General features: G+C 37.0%; 1 protein-coding gene across 1 annotated transcript in view; it reads right to left on the bottom strand.

Annotated features, from left to right (window-relative positions):
* The window catches only part of Lama2 (laminin subunit alpha 2), a 337962-nt gene that overhangs the window by 216380 nt on the left and 99014 nt on the right, over positions 1–22568 (bottom strand). The window contains 3 exon segments of the mRNA XM_026786227.1: positions 7659–7745; positions 15463–15590; positions 19690–19803. Coding sequence (XP_026642028.1) covers positions 7659–7745; positions 15463–15590; positions 19690–19803 — 329 coding nt within the window.

Raw genomic sequence — 22568 nt, 5'->3', positions numbered from 1 at the left:
ACTGCAAAGCTTTTATAATATAAAACACCATATGTCTTCAACTCCAATCGCCTGTTTTCTGTCCACATATATAAGGTTCATGTTTTTGTTGCTGTTGTTCTTACAGGAAGAGCTTATTATGAGGAATCAAATGCAAGTTCAACATTTATTGAAAGAAGTTGTGACTCAGAAAATATTATGGTTACTTGTGTAGGAGCTCTGAGTATTTCTGAATTAATAAATATTTGTGTACATTTATATATTGGTTAAGAGGCTATTTTTCAATGAAGAATCTTTATTCAGGAGAAGTCTAAGTAGGGATGCCTTTCTATTATGGTAGTGTGCTGTAGGATGGTGCTGACTTGTGACCCAAATTCACACCAGAGAATTCTAGGTTTTCATAAAGATAAAACCAACCCCAAACTGTGTATTTATTTGAAAAAATACTTAAGCTTATCATTTATAAACTGTGGCATAGAAACCAATTATGAGTTATGCTACCCATTTTTTTTCCCTGATATACATGTTTTAAAATGCTGCTCAGTGGTACAGATGCTCAGATTCTCCTTTGCTGAGATCTATTTCTTTTGGCTTGGTCTCCTTAGTTACATTTTCTCATGCTTTGTATCAAAGAAGCAATGAAAGAGCGTTAGAAGGTGGTGACCACTCTACCTCTGTTATCTCTGGCATCTTATTAGATAAAGTACTTTGCAGCAAGGGTCAAGACGGAGAGGAAACATGAACACTGGAGAAGAATATAACTACGGTCATGTCATGCAGTCCTTATGCTCTCCTGCACTGACATGGTCTTATAAAGGAATGCTCTGCCATGGGAAACACAAGTGTTTTGATGCACTAATAACATTATTAGGTTAGAGTTGTTATTTGGCACAGAAACATTCATCATTCTAGGTTCTAAAGAAGCATTGGACATTGGAATATAATGTTGCAGGTTTTATCATAATCTTTTAAAAGATTATAATTATATCCACAACATGGTTTATAAAATTATGAAAGCTTTATATTCAGAGATTAGAAGAATACTGCTACTAATTACTATTGCCAATAATTACTTATTAATTCTGTATTACAGACCATGAAATCGCATTGCAGTATATAAATTTTTTTTCACAATTCCTTCTGGAGATTTTTTGGTAATAAATAAGAAGATAACTTTAAATTTTAACCTGGCTTTACCCTATTTGATCTTCGAGTATTGTAATAATATCCACATGTTATTACATCCCGTTTCGCTTCTCTTAAGATTGCCTTTGATCAGTTAGACTAATAGTTGTAGTACCCCAAGAATTATCAAAGCCAACAAAAACCTACTACTTTCATCTTATTTCTTTCAAAATGTCTAATTAACCTCAGGAGATAAGGAATTATACAATGAAGTATTAGACATTTTCTTAGCAAATGTAGCAATTAATAAGTCCGATATTCTCCCGGAATCAAAATATACATGCAGAAAATATAATTAAATAGAATAAATAAACAGGAACCTGCCGCTTTTATTTCAGGATAGAGATCAGAAAAATGTGTGACTCTACATGACAATTAATATACTGCATGACTGAAGAGAGATTATGCCCTCCTCCAAGTGCACAGTCACAGGTAAGCAACCTATTAAACTTTTGATCATTTGGTGTTTACTACTGATGTATGTGTGAGTGTACTGGAATTTAAAAAGAGCTAAAGAGGTTCCATTAGGAATTAAGAAGTATCCTGTTGGTGGACAATATCATGCTATAATTCTAGTATTAAAACAATAATTACTATTACTCTTTTTAATAGTCACCTAATTAAATTTAGTATATAGCCGGTAGGTTTTCCCAGCCTCCCAGATTTTCTCTTTACCAAAACTAACTATAATGTAAAATCTCTCCCACTTTCCCAGAGAAGGCAGAATGAAGATAGTAAAAAACAGTGTCTAGGGTTCTTTGTTAAATATGGGGACATGTTGACTCTTCCTTTTCATATTTGTAATTTCTTAAGTCAAATTATAACTGTTTGACAAAAGAACCTTCAGATGTAAATATAACATTAGGGTAGAGGATAGTTCTGTAGCTGATAGTTTGGGAAGAATATCATTTATTATGAGAGAGAAAATATGAATGAAGATGAATGGCTGAAGTAGAGACCAAGGATAATAGGAAAAAATAAACAGGACTGATATAACCTTTGTCTTCTCTTTGACCTCATTTACCATCCTCAACCTTCTTAAATAATTAAATAGAAAAAGAGAGAAATCAACAGAGCAATTTTATATTGTACTAATATAAATGAGGCATAATATATCCTACTATCTAGGCCCAAGAAATAAGCATGTAAAAATCTTTTTTATGTATATATGTTTTTTCATGTTTTATTATTTATTTATTTTTTTTTTTGTTGAAAAATTTTCTGCCTCCTCCCCGCCTCCCATTTCGCTCCCCTTCCTCCCACTCCTCTTCCCCTCCCTTCACTCCTCTCCCCCTCCCCCCACTCCATTCCCTTTCCCTCTCAAGTCTGAAGAGCAGTCCGGATAAAACCGGACTCTCTGAACGTGGAGGACGATGAGGGCTGATGAGAAGCCAAGGACAATGGCACTAGGTTTCGATCCTACTGCATGATCTGGCTTTGTGGGAGACTAGCCTGTTTGGATGCTCACCTTCCTGGACTTGGATGGAGGGGGGGAGAACCTTGGACTTCCCACAGGGCAGGGAATCCGGACTGCTCTCAAGCATGTAAAAATCTTACCACAGAACAACTAGAGATACATTGAGGGTTAGAATCAAAGTATAGAATCATCAAAGACCTTCTCAGGAAGTGGAGATGAATGTCAGTTACAGAACAGGTGATAGTGCCCGGTTCAAAAGTGGAAGGATTGTAGTCATCTTGCAGAGAGAACTACATCCGCAGAGGAGGAGCTTATAGCCTAATGGATTTGTCTGGCCTGCGGTGCTATATTCTCACTATCTGCCATTCAGCTAAATGCTGGGCTGGCTGGCGCTGGTGCCTTTGCCAAGCCTCAAGCAGTGCGGAGTCAGCAGCTCCAACTGGACACCTGAGCACAGCACTGAGGCTGCCCTGGCAAGGAGCAGTTTGGGGCACAAAATCTGGTGGTAGAAACAAGAGCCAATCACTCTCTCCTCCAAGTGCATGATCACATGTGAGGAACCTCTAAAAACCGCATCTGTCACAATTTTGATTGTGACAGAATTATTAGGGAGGAATAAGGGTCTTTCTGCAGCCAAGACCTAAGGACTAAACACTGAAACTTGGGCAGAAAATGCCTGCAGCCTTGTAATTGAGAGTGAGGGTACTTGAGCCCAATTAAGACCTCTCTGAAGTACAGATGATCTAAATGGGTTTTTGGAGGTGAAATAAAAGAAAAAGGGACTCCATTTATAGCTAATGTGACTCTTCTAGTTAAAATTTGGTGACTTATAAATTTAATTAATTAATTAATTAATTAATTATTTATTAAAGATTTCTGTCTCCCGCCACCGCCTCCCATTTCCCTCCCCCTCCCCCAATCAAGTCCCCCTCCCTCATCAGCCCAAAGAGCAATCAGGGTTCCCTGCCCTGTGGGAAGTCCAAGGACCACCCACCTCCATCCAGGTCTAGTAAGGTGAGCATCCAAACTGCCTAGGCTTCCACGAAGCCAGTACGTAGAGTGGGATCAAAAACCCATTGCCAATGATCTTGAGTTCTCAGTAGTCCTCATTGTCCGCTATGTTCAGCGAGTCCGGTTTTATCCCATGCTTTTTCTGACCCAGCCCAGCTGGCCTTGGTGAGTTCCCGATAGAACATCCCAGTGTGTGGGTCTCAGTGTGTGGGTGTACCCCTCGCGGTCCCCAGTTCCTTGCTCATGCTCTCTCTCCTTCTGCTCCTGATTTGGACCATGAGATTTCTGTCCGGTGCTCCAATGTGGGTCTCTGTCTCTGTCTCCTTTCATTTAAATTGATGCTAAACTTAAATTTAATTTAAAATTTAAATTAAAATGTGGTGAGTTTTCAAAATGTTAAGCCTTTGCAGTCAATTACCTTCCATGTTTGCAGTGGTTACCTGTAAGTAGCCTTTGGGCTGATCTTGTTCCAGCTAGTGAGCTCTTTGCATTTGCCAGCTGGGGAGTAGAGGGGTTTAAGGAATCCACACTTGTGCTGTTTCACCTGTGTCATGGTATGTTTCCGTGTCTCTATGTTGTGTGATATGTTGTTGAAGCCAGAAAGGCCGAAAGTCACTTGGTACCTGATTAAATGCCACTGGCAGTTTTAATTAGCTTTGTGTTCTTTATTTTAATTCTTCTTTATAGTCCAGCGTTCACTCAACCCCTTCAAGCCTGTCTCAAGGCTATTTCTCTGCTTTTCTGAACAGAAAGCCTGAAATCTTAACGAAGTATCATCATAAATGTCTTCTCTTCTCAATAACATAACTCTATTTCCTCTGTGAAACTCTTCCTCAACAAAGAAGCTTCATGAGTGTTTACAAGCTACAACTAGCCCTTGGCATCTCAAAGAATATCATTCATATTTTGATAATTCGTTGTATTTACAATGGGCATTCCCTTCTCCAGCTTTGTTGGCCGCTTTGCTTATGCTTTGCATTCCCTCAATTAAAGGAACACATCCATCCTTTACTATATAATCCCCAGTAAACTAATTTGGCAAGTAAGAAAACAGGAATATAGGGAATTTATAGACTTGGATTGTGGTTTCTATTAGCTTTTCACTTCTTGTTAGTCTTGCGTAAAAACCAAAACTTGAGTGATTCCTTGGGAAAGAGGAGGAGAGGTGGGAATAGGTTCCAGTCCTGCCCTAGCTAAGGGACTATTGACATTTGATTGCTACTGGAAGAGGAAGGCTGGTTTTCTACAAAGGAGAGACACCTTGTGTATTAACCACACTCAAGAGGTAGTCATCCAAAGCAACTGTACTCTGTGCTTGGGGTTTCTTCTGCTTGCTTATTCTTGTGTGTCCATCTTTTTCTTTAAAGGTGGGGGGGATGAAGTTGGGTGAATACAGACATTGGAAATGTTCTGGAAAGGACTGAGGGAGAAGCATGGGTACGATTAGATTATATTTGGTAAAATTTCAGAGAATAAACAATGTGCATTATTTAAAAGAAGTCAGAAAGTAACAAATGACGATACAGACTCTGTCAGTTCCTAGAGTTAGGCTGAAAGAAGTTGAATGGTTACTGAACAATTATTCCTCTAAGAGTGGGAAGGAAAGGGGAGACAGTAGAAATACCTAAAGGGAAAGCTAGCTGTGAGGACCAGGGAAAGGATGAGGTCATCTGGAACAGATGTGGATGAATTGTTCAGGACTGGCCAGCCACACTATGTGTTCATTTTTGTGAAACACTCATAACCACAGACACTCACCTACCACAGACACATTCACACAAACACCTCGAACTCCATAACTGGTTAGAACTTTAATTCAAGATGGCTTCCACAGGGGATGGGAGAAAAAGTCTAATAGAGTAGCCCATGCATCTAAGTCATCACCACTGCTAAAGAAGACTGGAGTCTCAGGAAGAAAATGTATTGAGATAGAGAATACAAGTTCTAATCCATGTCTTCCTGACACATTCATATCATAAAATAAAAGCAGAGGATTAAGGATGCATATACATAGTCAATGCTGAGCCAACCAAGGTGACCGAGTTTCCTCACAGTCTACTACAGGGAAAGTTAGAACACTTGCCATGTGCATGGATATCTCCCGAACTTAAGTGACTATGAAAGTTCTTACTACAGGAACAGTAACTGGGGAAGATGCCATGTCAGTTGGGTTTTGTCATGTTGTGCATACAGGGTTCACACAAGGCTTTCACAGAATGGGTTTGATTACAAGATATACAATGTAACCAGTAGCTTTCTAAGCCTGACCTTTGTTATCTTTCCCTTCAATGTCCACAAATATATTTCAAAAACGTTTCTATTAGTATTTCAGATTCCTCTGATGGGTTTTTTTGACTCATAAAAATACTCTGAAATGGCAAATCTCAAGTGTTCAAGGAAAATCTTAACCCAAATCCTGACTAAGAAAATATAATATCTCATTACCTCTTGAATAATACTAGTAGATTATTTTTGAATGGCAAATTTAGATTGGAAATAAGATGTACCATTTGCTACAGAGTGTATGTGTCTCACCCTCTTTTGCATCTGATTAATACAAATTTTAGACAAGGCATCATGCTTTCTGTCAGCTATTTCTTTTCTTGCTGATTTTCATCATCAGAATTCCACCTAGAACACATGTGACTATTCTTACGTAAGAAGGTTGTGAGCTACTTGAGGACAAAGATGGAAAGGCATATCTGTTTGTATTCAATGTTTTACCTCGTACCTAATGTGGTACTTAAAAAATAAATATTTGTTGAATAAAATGTAACTTGTTAAATTGCAGGTGTCTCAGAAACTATCTAATGTGTAGAAAGGACAATGCACGAAGCAAAGCAATATAAATACATCAGAGACCATGCTCACCCAGATAAGCAGATTTAATAGCCTTGACAAAGCAGCTGTCATTTTCCAGTTGCTAAAAAAAGACTGCCTGTAGTGAGCTGGGGGATACTATACATTGATGTAAATCTGTCTTAGTGATGACATGTTGTTCTTTTAGAATGTCATATATACACATGCTTTTCTTTTTTTAAATGAAAAACACAATGAAAGACGTTTCTCAACAGCAAATAAACCCCTCTTATTTCAGGCCTATTCTCCACTTCCTCATTTACAGATGTTTGCCACAATCACAAACAGGACTCACTGCTGCTGGCATGCTGTGTGCAGACTAGTCGCTGCTGGCCAAATTCTCCCTGGGTGAAGGTTTGAACAGGTGATGGCTGCCAAATGGCAGGAAAAGATGGGCAGAAATAGCTCTCCTGATGGATAGCCTTGTTGAGGAGGAGAGAAGGCAGGCCATGTTCATGGTCTGGCTTTTCTTTCTCTGCCTCACCCATATCCACAGCAATGGTCACCGGGGAGATGACTTTTCAGCATTAAAAACAGGGAGAGTGGTGTTCTGTTTGCCCACATCTTTAAGGAACTAACTTGCATCACTTTTAAATTGGGAGTGAATCACACAAGAAATAATTCTTAAAATATATTTAAGGAAGAATTATGATTATGGCAATTGTCTAAAATAATATCTATGCTCCTGATGCCCAGACACTCCACAGGAATTAAGATACCAGTTTAAGAATGAATAGGAGAAGATATAAGTCATGATAATAAATTATACTTTGTCTTCTTTCAAATATATTTACAGTAAATTATAGGCCACTTGCTTAACTATGAACTAAGAATTTAAGCCACACTTTAAGGACAAAAAAGCTAATTATGAAAAATAAATGGTGCCAAGAGTAGACAGTAAGATAAATCTTAAAATGATGGCTTTCCACTTGAGCAACACTTTTTTAGAAAAAGTGTAGGTTAATGCTTAACCTTTAAGATTAAAACATTAATCAGATATCCCTGGAGTGAATGGAGATTTATAGACCAATTTCCAGAGAATAAATAAACTATCAAAATAGAATGCATTTGTGGGCAAGTGTGATAAGAAAGTTTATTTTACCCCATTGAGCACAGCAGCTTTTCTGGAGCAGGGGAAGATCATGCCTGTGAGTTTATAACTCCCAAGGTAGAAATCATTTTGCAGGGCAATGTGGTACGTGCTTACCTCTCACAGCGTGGTCCGGTGTACCCAACAGGACATTCATCACATATCAATCCCAGACTCTGGTCTAAATGGCACGTTGGACTAAAGCTGTGATGATGTTTGGGAGACAGGAAGAAAAATACATGAGATCATTAGCAATGGATCCTCATATCTCTCTACCACTGCTGTGACCAAAGGGTACAAGCTGGCCATTCTCATCTCCCAGGCAGAAATTAGAATCTGGCCAGTGGAGGATGAAATGACATTGCTATTTTGACAGATACAACTATAGCCCAGTGGAGAGCAGTGTCCCTGTGACATGTTATTAACTGACTTTTGACTGCTCTGGCTCTGAGATCACCAGTAAAAAAGAGTGGACGCATAGCAGCTGATGAAACTGACTTTCACATCTTTCTCTCCAAGCACACCCTTCAGAATTTGAAGCAGCATGGAGAAATCTGAGAGACGTTTAGACAGCAGCGGAGTCAGCATGGCAGTATACATTTTACTACCTGGGCCAGCAGCCATGGGGCATGCATCCACACAGGTTGCTGTGAATGTGCACCCACAGGCATGAGGTCACATGGGTGGAATCCTTAGAGAATCTTTTAGCAAATACCTATTGCGTACATTCTGCTTGACTTAAATTCTACAAGTTAAACCGAGCCAGCTTTGTTATTTCACATCTCTCAGCCATGTTCCAAACTTTACCTGTCTTTAGACACAGTTCCAGTTTGGGGCTGAAGAGACAATTATTCTTACTCTAATTATGTTTTCCCTATAATATTTTCTATTCTACAATACAAAACAATTTAGTAAAGGCTTGCTTAAAAGCCAAATAATTAAAGAGATCACAATAAATTAAACATGCTGGGACCCAGTCTCTTTCTGTTTCAGATACTTAGCGTGACTCGGGAATATTTTTTCAACTTTGATGCCAATCAGAGTGTGACTATCATTGAAAAGTAACCTCCCCTTGGTATAACTCTGAAAGGTCCTTTAATGCTTCAATAATTCTCATTTCTCTATAGTACCAAATTATTATGATCCATTAGACCCTCCAGACTAGCTATTTCAACTCATTGTAAAGCCTAATGAATCTGTGAGATCAGAGAAACTAGAGTCAAGAAAACCTCGAATTTATGAACGTTATTCAAGTGGAGAGGTTCTGATGGATGCTGTGGTAACCTTGCTTGTGGTCTAAGAGAGGAATCTCTTGTTAGAGGAGCGCTCACAACACAAGGGTTCAAATGTGTGAGGTCTTGGCACATATTAAAACAAACAAATGGAAATCCGATTGACTCCACTACTTGTCTTTGTTATTGTTTGCAAAACTGAAAGAAGGAATTGGATTCTGACAACTCACTATTGTGTAAATGTGTGTTCTTCCAAAATTGTCGTTCTGCAACTGCCTCATCTTTGTGGAGAAAGGGACCCCAAGGGGAAGACTGAGTTTGCCAACCTTGTTGGACTATAGTGACTGAATGAAAACCAAGTGAATTATTTTTTAACATTCTAAATCAGTTTACCATAAAGACATGCCAACGATGGCTGACAAGCTCCTGACACCTTAAAACTATTTCTAAAATAAACCTTAAAATTCTTAAAAAATACTCCCTTGTCAGTTAAAACTAACAGCAATAAAGTCAACTGAGCTCACTGACAGAGAACAAAACTTTCTCAGAAAAATATTAAGCAATAACAATTTATTCAATGTGACGAGCTCTTACATTTCAGAGTACTTTTATCATAATTGTACTGCATTTTAACAGATTCCTATAGGCTGGCTGAGACAAACTTAATTTTTCTTCCTCAAGGTCATACACTAATTTTCAGGAGAATTTACATGAGATTCATGGCTGCAGGGTCTTCATTTGATCCTCTTCTCTCCCTATAACCACCTGTCATTCAAAACTGCTGGTGAGAATGCATGAGTTTAAGCTCCCAGTAATAAAAATGCTTGCTACAGTGTGTTCAAATAAAATCTCTTCTTAAAATATCCCTCCATGTATGCTTTCATATTTGTAAATAATGCTAACTGTTTCTTTTCTAGGGTAATTGCAGTAGCAGTTAGAGAAGAAGGTGACAACCAACTGATGTGGGAGTGTCATATATCAATCTGTTGATTTCATTGGTTAAGTAATAAACAAACTGCTTGGGCTCATAGCTTAGAACATAGGTGGGTGGAGTAAACAGAACAGAATGCTGGGAGGAAGAGGAAGTGAGCTCAGACTCCACAGCTCTGCTCTCGGGAGCAGATGCCTCAGAGAGACGCCATGCTCCCCTCTCCTGGGAAGATACACTCCCGGTAAGACCGGTGCTCACTAAGACCGGTGCTCACAGATTATTAGAGATGGGTTGATCGGGATATCAGAATTAGCCAGTAAGGGCTAGAGCTAAAGGGCCAAGCGGTGATTAAATGAACACAGTGTCTGTGTAATTATTTCGGGTAGAGCTAGCCATGTGGGCGGCCGGGTGCCGGGACGCAGCCCGCCGCTCCTATTTCTACAACCAACAACATAAATACAATTACAATGAGACACTAATGCGCATAGCAATGATGCCTTGAGAGTCTACTGGCAAAGGAGGCATCTCCAAACTGATTCTGGCCCTAATGTGAAGCTAATTGCTCTGGGACACAAAGAGGGAAAGATCAATGATTTCCAGTGATTCCAACCTTATGCCATTCATCTCTAGTTGGTTCACTCTTTACCAATAGAGAAAAAAAGTCCTGCTTCCTAGATTTTCCAGTCCAGGACACCAAATATTGGGTGAGCCAGGAGCAAACATGAGGGAAAAGGCAAGCTGCTGCTGGGATGAACTGTACAGCCATTCTTGATAGCTAAGGTTGTGTAGCTAAAATTTATTTATACGTCACTGTTTGTGCATGCGTAAACTCATATGTACAATTATAGCACTATATGAATCTATATGTGAATCTACTTATGTGCAACTATGAATTCACATGTACAGTTGTAATTAGCTTTGTTCTAATCAGTGATAAATTGTCATGGAATATAGTGGAAAAGCTTGTCCAAAAATATGTTTCCCAATTATTACTACCAATTTTGACAATTCAATGTTACTCTGTGTGTGTGTGTGTGTGTGTGTCTATGTGTAGTGTCCATGTGTATATTGCTTTGGTATTTATGTATGCACATGTATATGAAGCTGCACGTGTATGCGTGTGCCCATTCTTGATGGCCTGAAACTGAGGCTGGTTATCTTGCTAGATTAATATCTACTTTATTTATTGAGTGATGGTCTGTCTCTCTCTAGATCTGGAGTTCAACAATTTTAACTAGTTTTGCTAGGTAATTTGCTCTTCAAATAACCTATCTCTGCTTCCTAATTTCTGAGGTTATAGATATTTGCCGTGCCTAGCCAACTTTTACATAGGCACAAGGTTTAAACTCTTGGCATTGTATTTATATTGCAAGTATTTCATCCATTGAACCATCTCCCCAGCCCAATATAACCTTATGAGTGATCCCTAAAATCAGCTCTAGAAAAGTTTCACTGTTTTACTAACATAGCTCTTAGTATTCCTGATGCCTATCAAGTAATGTTAAGACAGTAGTATGTAGGACTTGTCAAGGCCCAACATCCCGTTCACTCTGACAATACCTCCAAACACATTACACAGCTCAGGGAAATTTCAAAAGTCTTCAATGATAGCGTCTATTTCTTTCTACAACCTAAGTGTCCAAGCAAAAATAATGGTGGATTTTTTGCCTTTAAACTATTTAGGTGTGTAACCAAAAGTTAATGAATATAAGCTGAAATGTTTATACTTTGCTTCTCTGGAAGAAAATTTCATTACTTTAGTTAGGATCTATAGCTAACATATATACATCACAAAGATGAAAACGATAGTGCACATTCTAAATAGCTGATGAAGGTGATCTATATTTATAATTTAAATATTATATGCTCATCTGTATCCATATATTTTAATAATCATACCAATCTGTTTTTATCTCCTTCACATTTGATTTATTTAGCAGTATTATCTAAGAAATTTGGTGCCAAAATGCCTGTGATTTCTAAGATTTATGACCAGGGATTAAGAGATAAATCACTAAGATAAAACTATCACTAAGGCTGCACTTCAGAAGGAGGTTGCAGCAACCTTTAGCTCTTTTTGATTATTTCTAAATAACCTGTGAAAATTCTAATCTCATCTTATAAATTAAATGTGAATATTCAATTACACCTCAGAGCACCTGCTCAGATCACAACAGTAAAGTCTTCCTTAAGGATTTTTAATTTCTCATACATAAAGGAGATTTCATTCTTTATGTTCTTTGCCTAAACTGAGGGAATTGTTTTGATGAAAATATTTCTGTCATTAGAGAAAGATAATCTTTTCCCAACATGGTTGTATAGCTAGACTGTAATCATTTTGTAAAGTGTTTAACTTTAAAAGAATATATAAATTAAAAACCTTCTATAATTTATAAATTATGTGGATTATTATTAATTCTAATTTTTCTCTTTACAAAAGTACCACAATTAAATCAGTAATTTAAAATAGGCAGCCTCTCTCTCCACAAATTTGCTATTCAAAATAAAATTATTATTTTACAAATAAATATTTAGTTTAATAAATTATCTTAAAATTTATTCAATTCTGCCATTTGTTATTGATGTTATTATATTAGACTTATTTTATTATATATTACACATTTATTGTATTTATTATATTATATTTATTACTTTATTTTTTAGAAAACTTGATCAACCTAATTAAACCAAACTGGAATGTGTTTGTTTTAGGAAACACAGTTATTAGACACTGAGATTCCAATCCCTTTGGCAGCATGAATGGGTTTTTAATGTCTGCTGAGTGAGTTTTACCCGGAAGAAATAATTAGAAGCCATTATAAAAAGGGACACACAGTGAACATAGAGGGATCATGGGTCATGAATCCCAATAAATACCAAGCAACTTCTCTTCTGAATGACTCTTATGCACAAAATTGGTCAGACTTGAGAGGAAATCCATAATGTTTGTCCATTCAAACATATCTAAACTTGTAAAGTATACTGGGCTGAAATTCACAAGACAAAATGAATGGCCAGTGTTGCTGAACTGAGAGCTGTGCAAATCTTGATAATCTTTTGGCTTAGAGATGTAGGAAAATCTCAGGTGCACCTGCCTGTTTTTGTCAGTAAAAATTGACATGGAATAATTATTTTTATGTGTAGGTTAATGGCTTGGACAATACCATTCAGCCACAGTGAACATGCGTTGAACCTTTAAATAAAGGCCCTGAGAGTGATATTGTCACATTAAGTCCAGCCCAGGCCTACTACATGCAGTACGGGCCTGAGTAGGGAGCAATTTCCTTTACAGTCTTTGCTTTCCAGTTTCCTTCTTTCTTTTCTCTGACACCTTTAGTGATTAAAGGTTCTTCAGTTCTGTGCTTGTCTTGATTGACTCCCTGAACTCTAGAAATGCATGGTCATTAAAATACATTAAACCAGAATCTCCTTTCTTCTCTATGTTTCTCTATGGAACCTAACTTACCAGGCAGATCAATGAGTTGTTTTTATTGTTCTCACTTAAAATACAGATTTTACTTTCTTAAAAAAGTTCTTTAACATGTACTGTCGAGGACTGGAAATAATATGGACATTAAGTAACTTCAAATTCCAACGGGATAATTGAGATTATGACTCTGAATAGTTTACTTTAAATCAGTTCTCCGTTCCTATCATCCACTATGTTAAGTGCTCGACATGATTTAATTGTGTGATTCACACACAAGAAAGTCAAGTTGGTGAGCTGAGTGGCATTTTGGTAACCTGCTCAAAGTTTTGCATCTTGAAGTGTCGAGTTAGCAGGAAGCCAAGGAATTCTAGCTCTAGATGTGACATAAAAATGCCATCTTTCCATAAACTTCATTTATTCATCTATAAAATGGAAGCAGTACTACCCACCTTACAGGGTTATACTTGAAGATGGAACACCAAAATTCAGAGACTGGATCTACGTCTTGCTCTGACAGTCTGCCTCCACTACACAGTGGCTTGCCCTCTCTAGTCAACAGCGAATTCTGAAGAGAAATATGCTTGGAGAGGAGGGGGAAAGATTCCACCAATGTGACTAGCAGGAACCTCAGTTCCCCAGAGGACTTAAAGAATGGCAGAATTCTCACAAAGCCAGTACGTGCAGTGGGATCAAAAACCCATTGCCATTGTTCTTAAGTTCTCAGTAGTCCTCATTGTCCGCTATGTTCAGCCAGTCCAGTTTTATCCCATGCTTTTTCAGACCCAGGCCAGCTGGCTTTGGTGAGCTCCCGATAGAACATCCCCATTGTCTCAGTGTGTGAGTGCACCCCTCATGGTCCTGAGTTCCTTGCTCGTGCTCTCTCTCCTTCTGCTCCTGATTTGGACCTTGAGATTTCTGTCCAGTGCTCCAATGTGGGTCTCTGTCTCCCTTCATTGCCTGATGAAGGTTAATATTCAGGAGGATGCCTATACGTTTTCTTTGGGTTCACCTTCTTATTTAGCTTCTCTAGGAGCCTAGGCAGTTTGGATGCTCACCTTACTAGACCTGGATGGAGGTGGGTGGTCCTTGGACTTCCCACAGGGCAGGGAACCCTGATTGCTCTTCGGGCTGATGGGGAAGGGGACTTGATTGGGGAAGGGGGAAGGAAATGGGAGACGGTGGCGGGGAGGAGGCAGAGATATTTAATACATAAATAAAAAAAAAGAATGGCAGAATTTTTTCCAGAGTTATCACTTAGAATATTATTCAGTAAATCTAACAGATGACCACACAGAACAGGGTCTTCTTGGTTAAGGCTTTGGAGTTTGCCCTCTTGATCAAATTCTCATGTTAAGAGGCTGCAGTTGACAGCTCTGCCTGAAGAGCATTTACAATTTCTGGTCCGTGATGTTATGACAGTTACGGGAAAGAGCTGAAGGAATATACTACAGCAAGAGTATTATTAAGCATCAAATTTGCCTTTAGGAGGAATTTCAAAAATTGAAAAAGGAATTTATTTTATTTGAATTTAATTGCAAATAGGATTGTAGCTCAATGGTCCGGCATGTGGTCCATCAGCATGCTCAAGGTCCTAGGTTTAATTTGCAGCATCAGAAATGACAACCACAAAGAAATAAAATGACACTTCTTTATAAATATTCATTATAACTATTATTAATTTATTTTCAGTGTGGTGCACACCATAGCAGTATTTTTTGTCATTGTGGCTGTTTCAGGACCTGCTCATTTAGACCTGCCTGTGCTTTGGGAATGTGCCCTTCCAGCAAGTGAAATATAGTAGTCTCATAAAGTAAAGAGACTCAGCAAAGCTGCATTTTTTTCTCTTTCTTTCTAAAATGTCTGCTCCAATAGATCATTTATGTAGGTGAATAAATGAGAAAAACTGATAGAAATTAAATGAAGCTTATAATATACATTTTCAAAATCTACAGTGCTTATGCAGGATAATATAGCAATCATCCATAGTTCAATATTCATTTATGACACAATGATGCCATGGATCAAGTGTAATAAGCTATCTATAACATAAAGATATATTTCAGTAAATGAGGAGTATATATCTGTACAAATGAGGAGGTCTGTTGTTTGGAATTAATTTCAAAATTTCACGTGAGTTTTATCTAAGTTCTAAATCAAATCTAGAGTCCAAATAGCAAAATCGTTTGAGATGGGCACAATTTAAAATACTTCCCATTTCAGCGCTTACGTCACCACCTTGAGAAAGTCACAAACGTATCTTTCTGATATCAAAAGTGCACCTGTAGAAGTGGAAGTGAAGCTCTGAAGTGAGGTCAACCTGGTACTTACTTATTTGATGGGATGTTGAGTGGACAGGCACAGGGTTGACAGTCTTCAGAGGTTCCTCGAGTGGGATCACCATAGAAACCAGGAAGACATTCGTTGCAATAGGGGCCACCTGTGTGATCCTTACAGTTCTGAAAAAGAAGTGCACACCAGATCATTACTTTGGTTTGAAGCACAACCACATTACCGAAAATAGTTCTCCAAAGTTATTAGCGTGTTCCAATCTGGGAGAATAATTTCACACGTTAAATGTTCAACTTTACAGAACAAAAAAAGCACAGGAAGTTAATTTAACACTTATTTAATATTCAGCTTTTAACCACACTAGTTTTGGTGTAACATACTTAAAATAAAACAATGGCCAAAATTCGTTAAGAAAATTTTCAATATGAAAATTTTATTTCTTATTTTATATTTTTTTCAGGTTGTGTGTGTATATTAGACATAAAGCCCTAATAACATTAAAAATCTTAATAGGAACTGTAAGTTTATTATGTAAATCCTTTGGGATTTACTCTCTCAGCTCAGACAATAATTTGGACTTAATGGACTCTAATGGATTGGACAATACATTCCCATATTATGTCTATGAGGACACTACTTGGCCTGTAATTAAATGTTAGAAAAAACAAGAAACTTTAAACATACAACAGCGTACAATGAAACTATAAGGCATGTAACTATTGCCTTAATAAATTTAAAAAAAATCAAAAATACATGCACTTGCCATTTGTTTTGAGAAACATGTCTTTCCCAAAAGTACAAAGTAATTTACTTCATGATTTTTTTTTTTTATATTAACTCAATTGTCTTCCTTGGGTTGGCTGCATTTGTAAAAGTCACCAAGTCTGAGATTTAGGTGAACAATTCAGTTGCCAGTACCGAATTGTCTCAGGCTTCCAAGAGTTTATCATGATTAGTCTCACGTGATACAATATTAAAATATACTCATTACTAATGAAATATATTTCAGCTTAATAAGGATATACAAGTAATAATTTTCCTGCATACTGAAACGGAGCTCATAGAACTCAAGGGTATGAAGCCTTTATTTTATGATTAGTAGAGAAATTCTGTGAGAGAAGGAGCTAAAATACAAATGAACTGTAAACTGGGAGTATAAAGTTATTAACCTACATGACCACTAGAATAGAACAAGTTAATGAAACTACAAATATTATTTATTTTGATGTTTTAAAATAAGAGTGATTTCAATTATATTTAGTAAATGAACTCAACAGAAGCATAGGTATTAATAAGAAAAGATACAATTCTGAGAACAACCTATTAAAATTCCTTGGAGACGTCAGGCTTGTTTGTTGAAAGCTATCCAAAATATAATCTATTAATTTAACTTTAAACTTCCTATTCAATTCTGTGACGTAAAGGAGCTGAAGTTCATTGACTGTGAATAAGAGGTATTTTAAAACAATAACTGTTATATTTAAAAATGGGCTTGTCTTTATTTAAATTTCTTTCTCAATTTTTTAGCAAACATTTTTAAAGAAATCACAAATGTTATTCTTGCTGTTAAAAATTATCACAAGATAGCAAGGAAAATGGGTTCATTTATAGAAAATGGTTTTTCCTTTTATTGGGTCTTCCTGTCACTTCCTTTTACTTTTCAAATTTACTGTAAGTCACTTTTTTCTTAAACCTAAGAAATTGCTTATTATTTTTATATTTCAAGTTGACATGATAAAAATTAGATCTATAAAATCTTTTGAATTTTTAGAGCCAGATTCAATTTATTACACAGCAACCAGGCCAAAATTAGAAATTCTGAAATTCAACTAAAATCTTAGATAATTTGCATGTTTTCAACTACAGATCTGAAAGAGAAATAAATGCAGTGTGTTCAATATACATTCTATTTTTACTTCTCATTAAATAGAAACAAATTTTCTTAAAATTTAAGTATGTTTGTGATCAAAACTGAGACAGCACCAGGCAACCAAAACAATAGAAATCAAAACTAGGAAAGATAGATTTTTTTACTCTATCTTTGTACAATGAACTGGTTGTTTTCATAGGTAGCTGGCTAGCAAATGCTTGCAATTCATATCATGAAAATACTGAGAACCACACTGCCTTCCGAGGTGGCTTGAAATACTCTCTGGATTTCTCTAATGCACATAAGTTAAGATAACCTTGTCCTGCAGACACATTGCACAGCAGAAATGCAGAATTTGTTCCGAACCCAAAAGTGCTCATTTGTAATCAGGTTTCAAAGGGTAGCTACACCAAAACACCTTTTTAGAAAATAAATTCCAGGTTCTGGCTATTACAAAAAATGAACATAGTTGAACAAATACCTTTGTAGTATGACTGAGAATCTTTTGGGTATATGCCCTGGACTGGTATTACTGGATCCTGAGGTAGGTTGATTCCCAATTTTCTGAGAAACTGCCATAATGATTTCCAAAGTAGTTGTACAAGTTTGCATTCCCACCCGCAATGGATGAGTGTTCCCTTTACTACACATCCTCTCCAGCATAAGCTATCATTGGTGTTTTTGACTGGTCAATAAGAATTCCTCTCACCCACAATACCTGCCCACTTCCTACATCCTAATATCATTGACTGTGTAGATGATGTCACAACTAATCCATTCAGATGGGATTGCAGCACAGAGGTTATCAGCACCAATACAGAGAAGTGGCCCCTGACCGCCTCCAGAAGAATCCACAGGAACATCTGTTCCCTCAGGAAACCCACAAAGAAGAGACTGTGTCTCAGCTACTAAGAATCATGGTTTCCCCAAGATTCTTCCATCATAGAAAGGTTGACTTCTCTCTTTTTGGCCATCAAACTGTCAATAACCTGGTCAGCCCTGCCTACCAATTAATTCTCCATTCCTGTTCTCACCACTCTACTGAAAGGAACTATTTTGTTCTGAAACAAATGGTCCCTATTCTACAATGCATCATATCATCAAATACACTAACTTCAGGATTTGATTTAATCCTAATGAACTCAACTTCATAGAATACCTTAGGGGACATTATGAGGTTGGTATTGTAGCATATTTATTTTTGTCCTTTCAGGGTAAGTAAAACAAATTAATGTTAGTTTGGAATTGGATATATTCTACTGCATACTAATAAAGTGTTTAAAGGTAGTTCAATATTTCCCCCTGAGTCACTTTAAAAGGCTGTAGTATAATTAAAATGGAAATCACTCTGTCTTTTTATTTGTAAAATCGCCATTTGAAAAATCTACTGATCCACAAATTAGAGCTATCATGTTTTATGCTGCTCTGCAACTGAACAAAAATCTTATGCAGAGAAAACAGAAAATGCACCATAAACTGAAATGTTAAATTATATTGAAACAAAAGCCCTGATTTTTCATTTTGGATTTTTCCTAGTAGCATTTAAGTACAGGAAAAAGCAGAGAAATCAGCAAGAGGAACACAACGTATGAATTAGAGACAACAGAGTCTGCCTTAAATTCTGCAGAGAGATAGAATATGATATGCTCTCAAATTTGCACCACCTCAAATTGTGTTTTGTGAGACTAATGGTACCGGAGTTCTTTCAAGCTTCATGCCAGGGTAGACAATATAAAACTAACATGCCCTTGAGTTCCTCTGAGTGTCTGTTCAGAACTCTCCAGGCCTCCAACTACTTAGCAGCAGCACAAACAGTGCTCTGCACTTGGGTAAAAGCACAGAGCCAATCGTAGAAGGAACAATTCCACTGAAGACGCATTATGCATGTTTAGTATGTTAAAATAAATACCAACATTTTAATTGATCTCAAAGCTAAAATATATATATACATATATATATGTATATATACAATGTTCTTATCTTGTGAGTAAAAGAAATGTCTAAAGTATACAAAAGTGAATTATTTTTATTATGATGGTTATGTTTTATGTTTTTCCATATTTTTAAAATAGTCCGCTTTTGGTAGATTTATAGAAGAGAGAGAAACCATATATATTCATAGTAGATGTGTATCCTAGTCCTTAATTACACTTTATAATGATATATTTGATCCTAATTCAGTTTTTCGACAAAGATGAAAAGCACTTTCTCATAGTAGCTAGACAGATCACATATGAAAGATTATTCTTAGCTTCCAATTCAGTTCTGGATAAAGCTGTTTGGACATATCACCTCTTGACACACATGTTCAAGGTTGTAAAGGTAGCAATAGAATCCCAGAGTTTGTTGAACAGATTTTAGCCTTGTCAGTCAGCATCCTCAAGAGAAGCACTTACCAGGCACTCCCCTGTAATGTCATCACAGGATTCTGCATGACCAAAACACTGACATAGTTCACAGATGCCTCCGAAAATAGTGCCGTTAACTCTTCGGTGCCTAGGCCAACAGGACTGAAAGAAAAGATGTGGCTTTAGAGACTTTTCAGCATTTTAAAAAGAGAAAAGTAGTTCCCTTTTTCCTGATAATAGAAAATAACCCAGGTAGCAAACTCAGCAAATGTGCTTGTCAAAAAAGCAGAGCCATTATTGGAACATTACTACTCTGCTATTACTCCTGACACTGGGGTTTCGTACTGACCTTACTGTTATTGGCAGGTATGAGATTAGAGGAAGCATTAGCTTGGTGTCTCTTCTGAAATGGTAAAATAAAGCAGAGATATAAAGAATTGAAATGTGACAGTCTCAAAGCAAAAAGTACAGACAAGAAAACAGAAAGAAAAGCATCGAGAAAGGCAGCATCATGAAAGGAGCTTGCAGAATCTTAGGCTAAAAGAGCACACGATATCATCACAGATTGATTCTCTGCATGGACTACCTCTCTCCACATTCTGACTGCCCTTAACACCTTCCCTTCCAGAGAATCTTCAGAGTCATGTGGAAGACATGCCCAAGGTTTCCTATCTTTCGTTTCAAAAAACACACCCTGTGACTGGTACACATTCATAATTCATATGTCTTATCTTCAATTTCTTCTGTCCTTTATGCTTTCTCATATTTGTATAAAATAGGTTATTGTTTATTTGGCATATATTGCCTTGCTAGTATATTTATGCTCTTTGACCATAAGCATGCTTGTATTTCACCACTGACAATTTTTAAATGTGGAGCAAAATTATTTGAAAAGCAATGACATATATTTGAAATTATAGAAAAGCAACGACAGTGGGGTATTTGCATGGCACATTACCTGCAGGTCAGGTAACCTCACATTTATTGTCACCATTCATTACATTTCCTTTCTGTGTGGACTTTCACAGACAAGATGAGATGTAAAAAAGAAATGTGCAAATATTTATGCCCTCTGGAAGTTTATGACACCCTCAGGTTGCAGTTGCATCTTGCGAGTTATTTACTATGTTTCTGGATGGTTAAATATACCATCATATGTCAGAAAAGGTCTTTTTTTCTAGCTGGGGATGGAAATGACAGAGAACCACTGAAGTAATAAACTGCACAGAACCATGCTGTGTAGTGTGGGAAATGATCCTTTTGCCTCAGGATGTGAGACTTCCATTTGAGCAACAATAACAAACACATGAAAAAGATATACTAATATTTCCTATCCGAGAAGAAAATAAAGTGCACTTTCCTCTTAATTTGAGCAGTGCCAAGACAATGGTTCTAATATCATGTCTCCTTCCAGTATGTTTTTCTCCATTCCGGTATAGGTGATTCCTTCTCTAACATATACTTTTCAAAACCAGTTAGAATTTACAGTCCAGATGAGGAAAGATGTAAGGGTGTTGACAATACAAAGAGAAGTGATTTATTGTTTTCAAGGTGGATCCTCATGGTATTTTCTTTAATACATACTTTAAAAAAATAATTTAAAATGTGCTTGCATCAGTCTTTCTTTAAGCATTCCAGTTTCTTATATTTGCAGTGGTTTGAATGAAAATGACTTCCATAGCTAATAAGTATGAATACTTGTCTCCTTTTTGTAGAACTATGTAGGAAGGATTAGGAGGAGTGGTTGCACTCAGGGAAGTATGTTTCTGGGGACAATGGGCTATGATGCTTTAAAAGACCACATGTCATTAACAGTGTGTCCTATGTCTCCTGCCTGCAGATCAAGATGTGAGTTCTGAGATGTTCCTGCCACCATGCCTTTGCTCTTTCATCATGGCCTCTAACCCTCCAGGGCAGTTAGCACAACTAAATGCTTTGTTCTATAAGTCATCTTGGTCATAGTGTTTTTTTTTTTTCCCACAACAATAGAAAATTAATTTATAAACCTTTTCCTTTGACATGGAATTTATATTAATACCCATGGGAAAATTAAAATCATTATATGTATCTTTCCATTTATAAAGCAATAATCACCAAGATTTATATTTACACCTCTGTACCCATTTCCCGTCCAAAATAATAGAAATGGAGGGATCAGTATTCTAAAAGGAATATTATTTAACTAGTATTCTAGAACCTATTTATGTTTTTACAACATTCTGCCTCTCAGTTTTTTTATTGAATAATTACCATCCTTGTGAAAATATGGTCTATTGTCTTCAGCAAAATTTACCATAAAAGGGAGAAGAGCAAAATCACCCTCACAATGCTCTCTAAAAGGAAAGTTTGAAAACTTGATGATGGCATAGAGTCGAGAAGAAGGAAGCATTTGAGGGAAAGAGGAATTATCTGGGTCACATGACAGCGATGATGAGTAAGATAAAATGTAGTCATGTGATTTTGTTAGGCTACCTTGAATTTGATGGCAAGAGCAAAGCAGCTTTGCTTGAGTAGACATAAAGATGGAATGAAGCATGAAAGCTCACCGAGGAAGAAGTGGCATTTAGCTTTACTGAAAACAAAACAGCAATTTTTGTATGCCCCCTCTCATAATCCATTCTCAACACCTCTGCTCATTTCAGTTACTTAACAATTATGTTTATTTATTTCCCTTATGTGTATGGCTCTTTGCTCTGCTTGTATTTCTGTGTATAAAATTGAGCCTGGTTCCTGAAGAGGTGAGAAGACAGCACTGCAATCCCCTGGAACTGGAGTTACAGATTGTTGTGAGCCACCATGTGGGTACTGAGAGCAGAGCCAGAGTCCTCTGAAAGAGCAGCCAGTCTCTTAACTCCTGATCTGTCTCTTAACCTTCAATGTTGTTTCTAGAGACCAACCACATCTGTAATTCTTAGAACATTGTCTTC

Source organism: Microtus ochrogaster, linkage group LG4, assembly GCF_000317375.1.
Source record: "Microtus ochrogaster isolate Prairie Vole_2 linkage group LG4, MicOch1.0, whole genome shotgun sequence".
Classification (NCBI taxonomy): domain Eukaryota; kingdom Metazoa; phylum Chordata; class Mammalia; order Rodentia; family Cricetidae; genus Microtus; species Microtus ochrogaster.
This window is presented reverse-complemented; position numbering and strand designations above follow the sequence as displayed.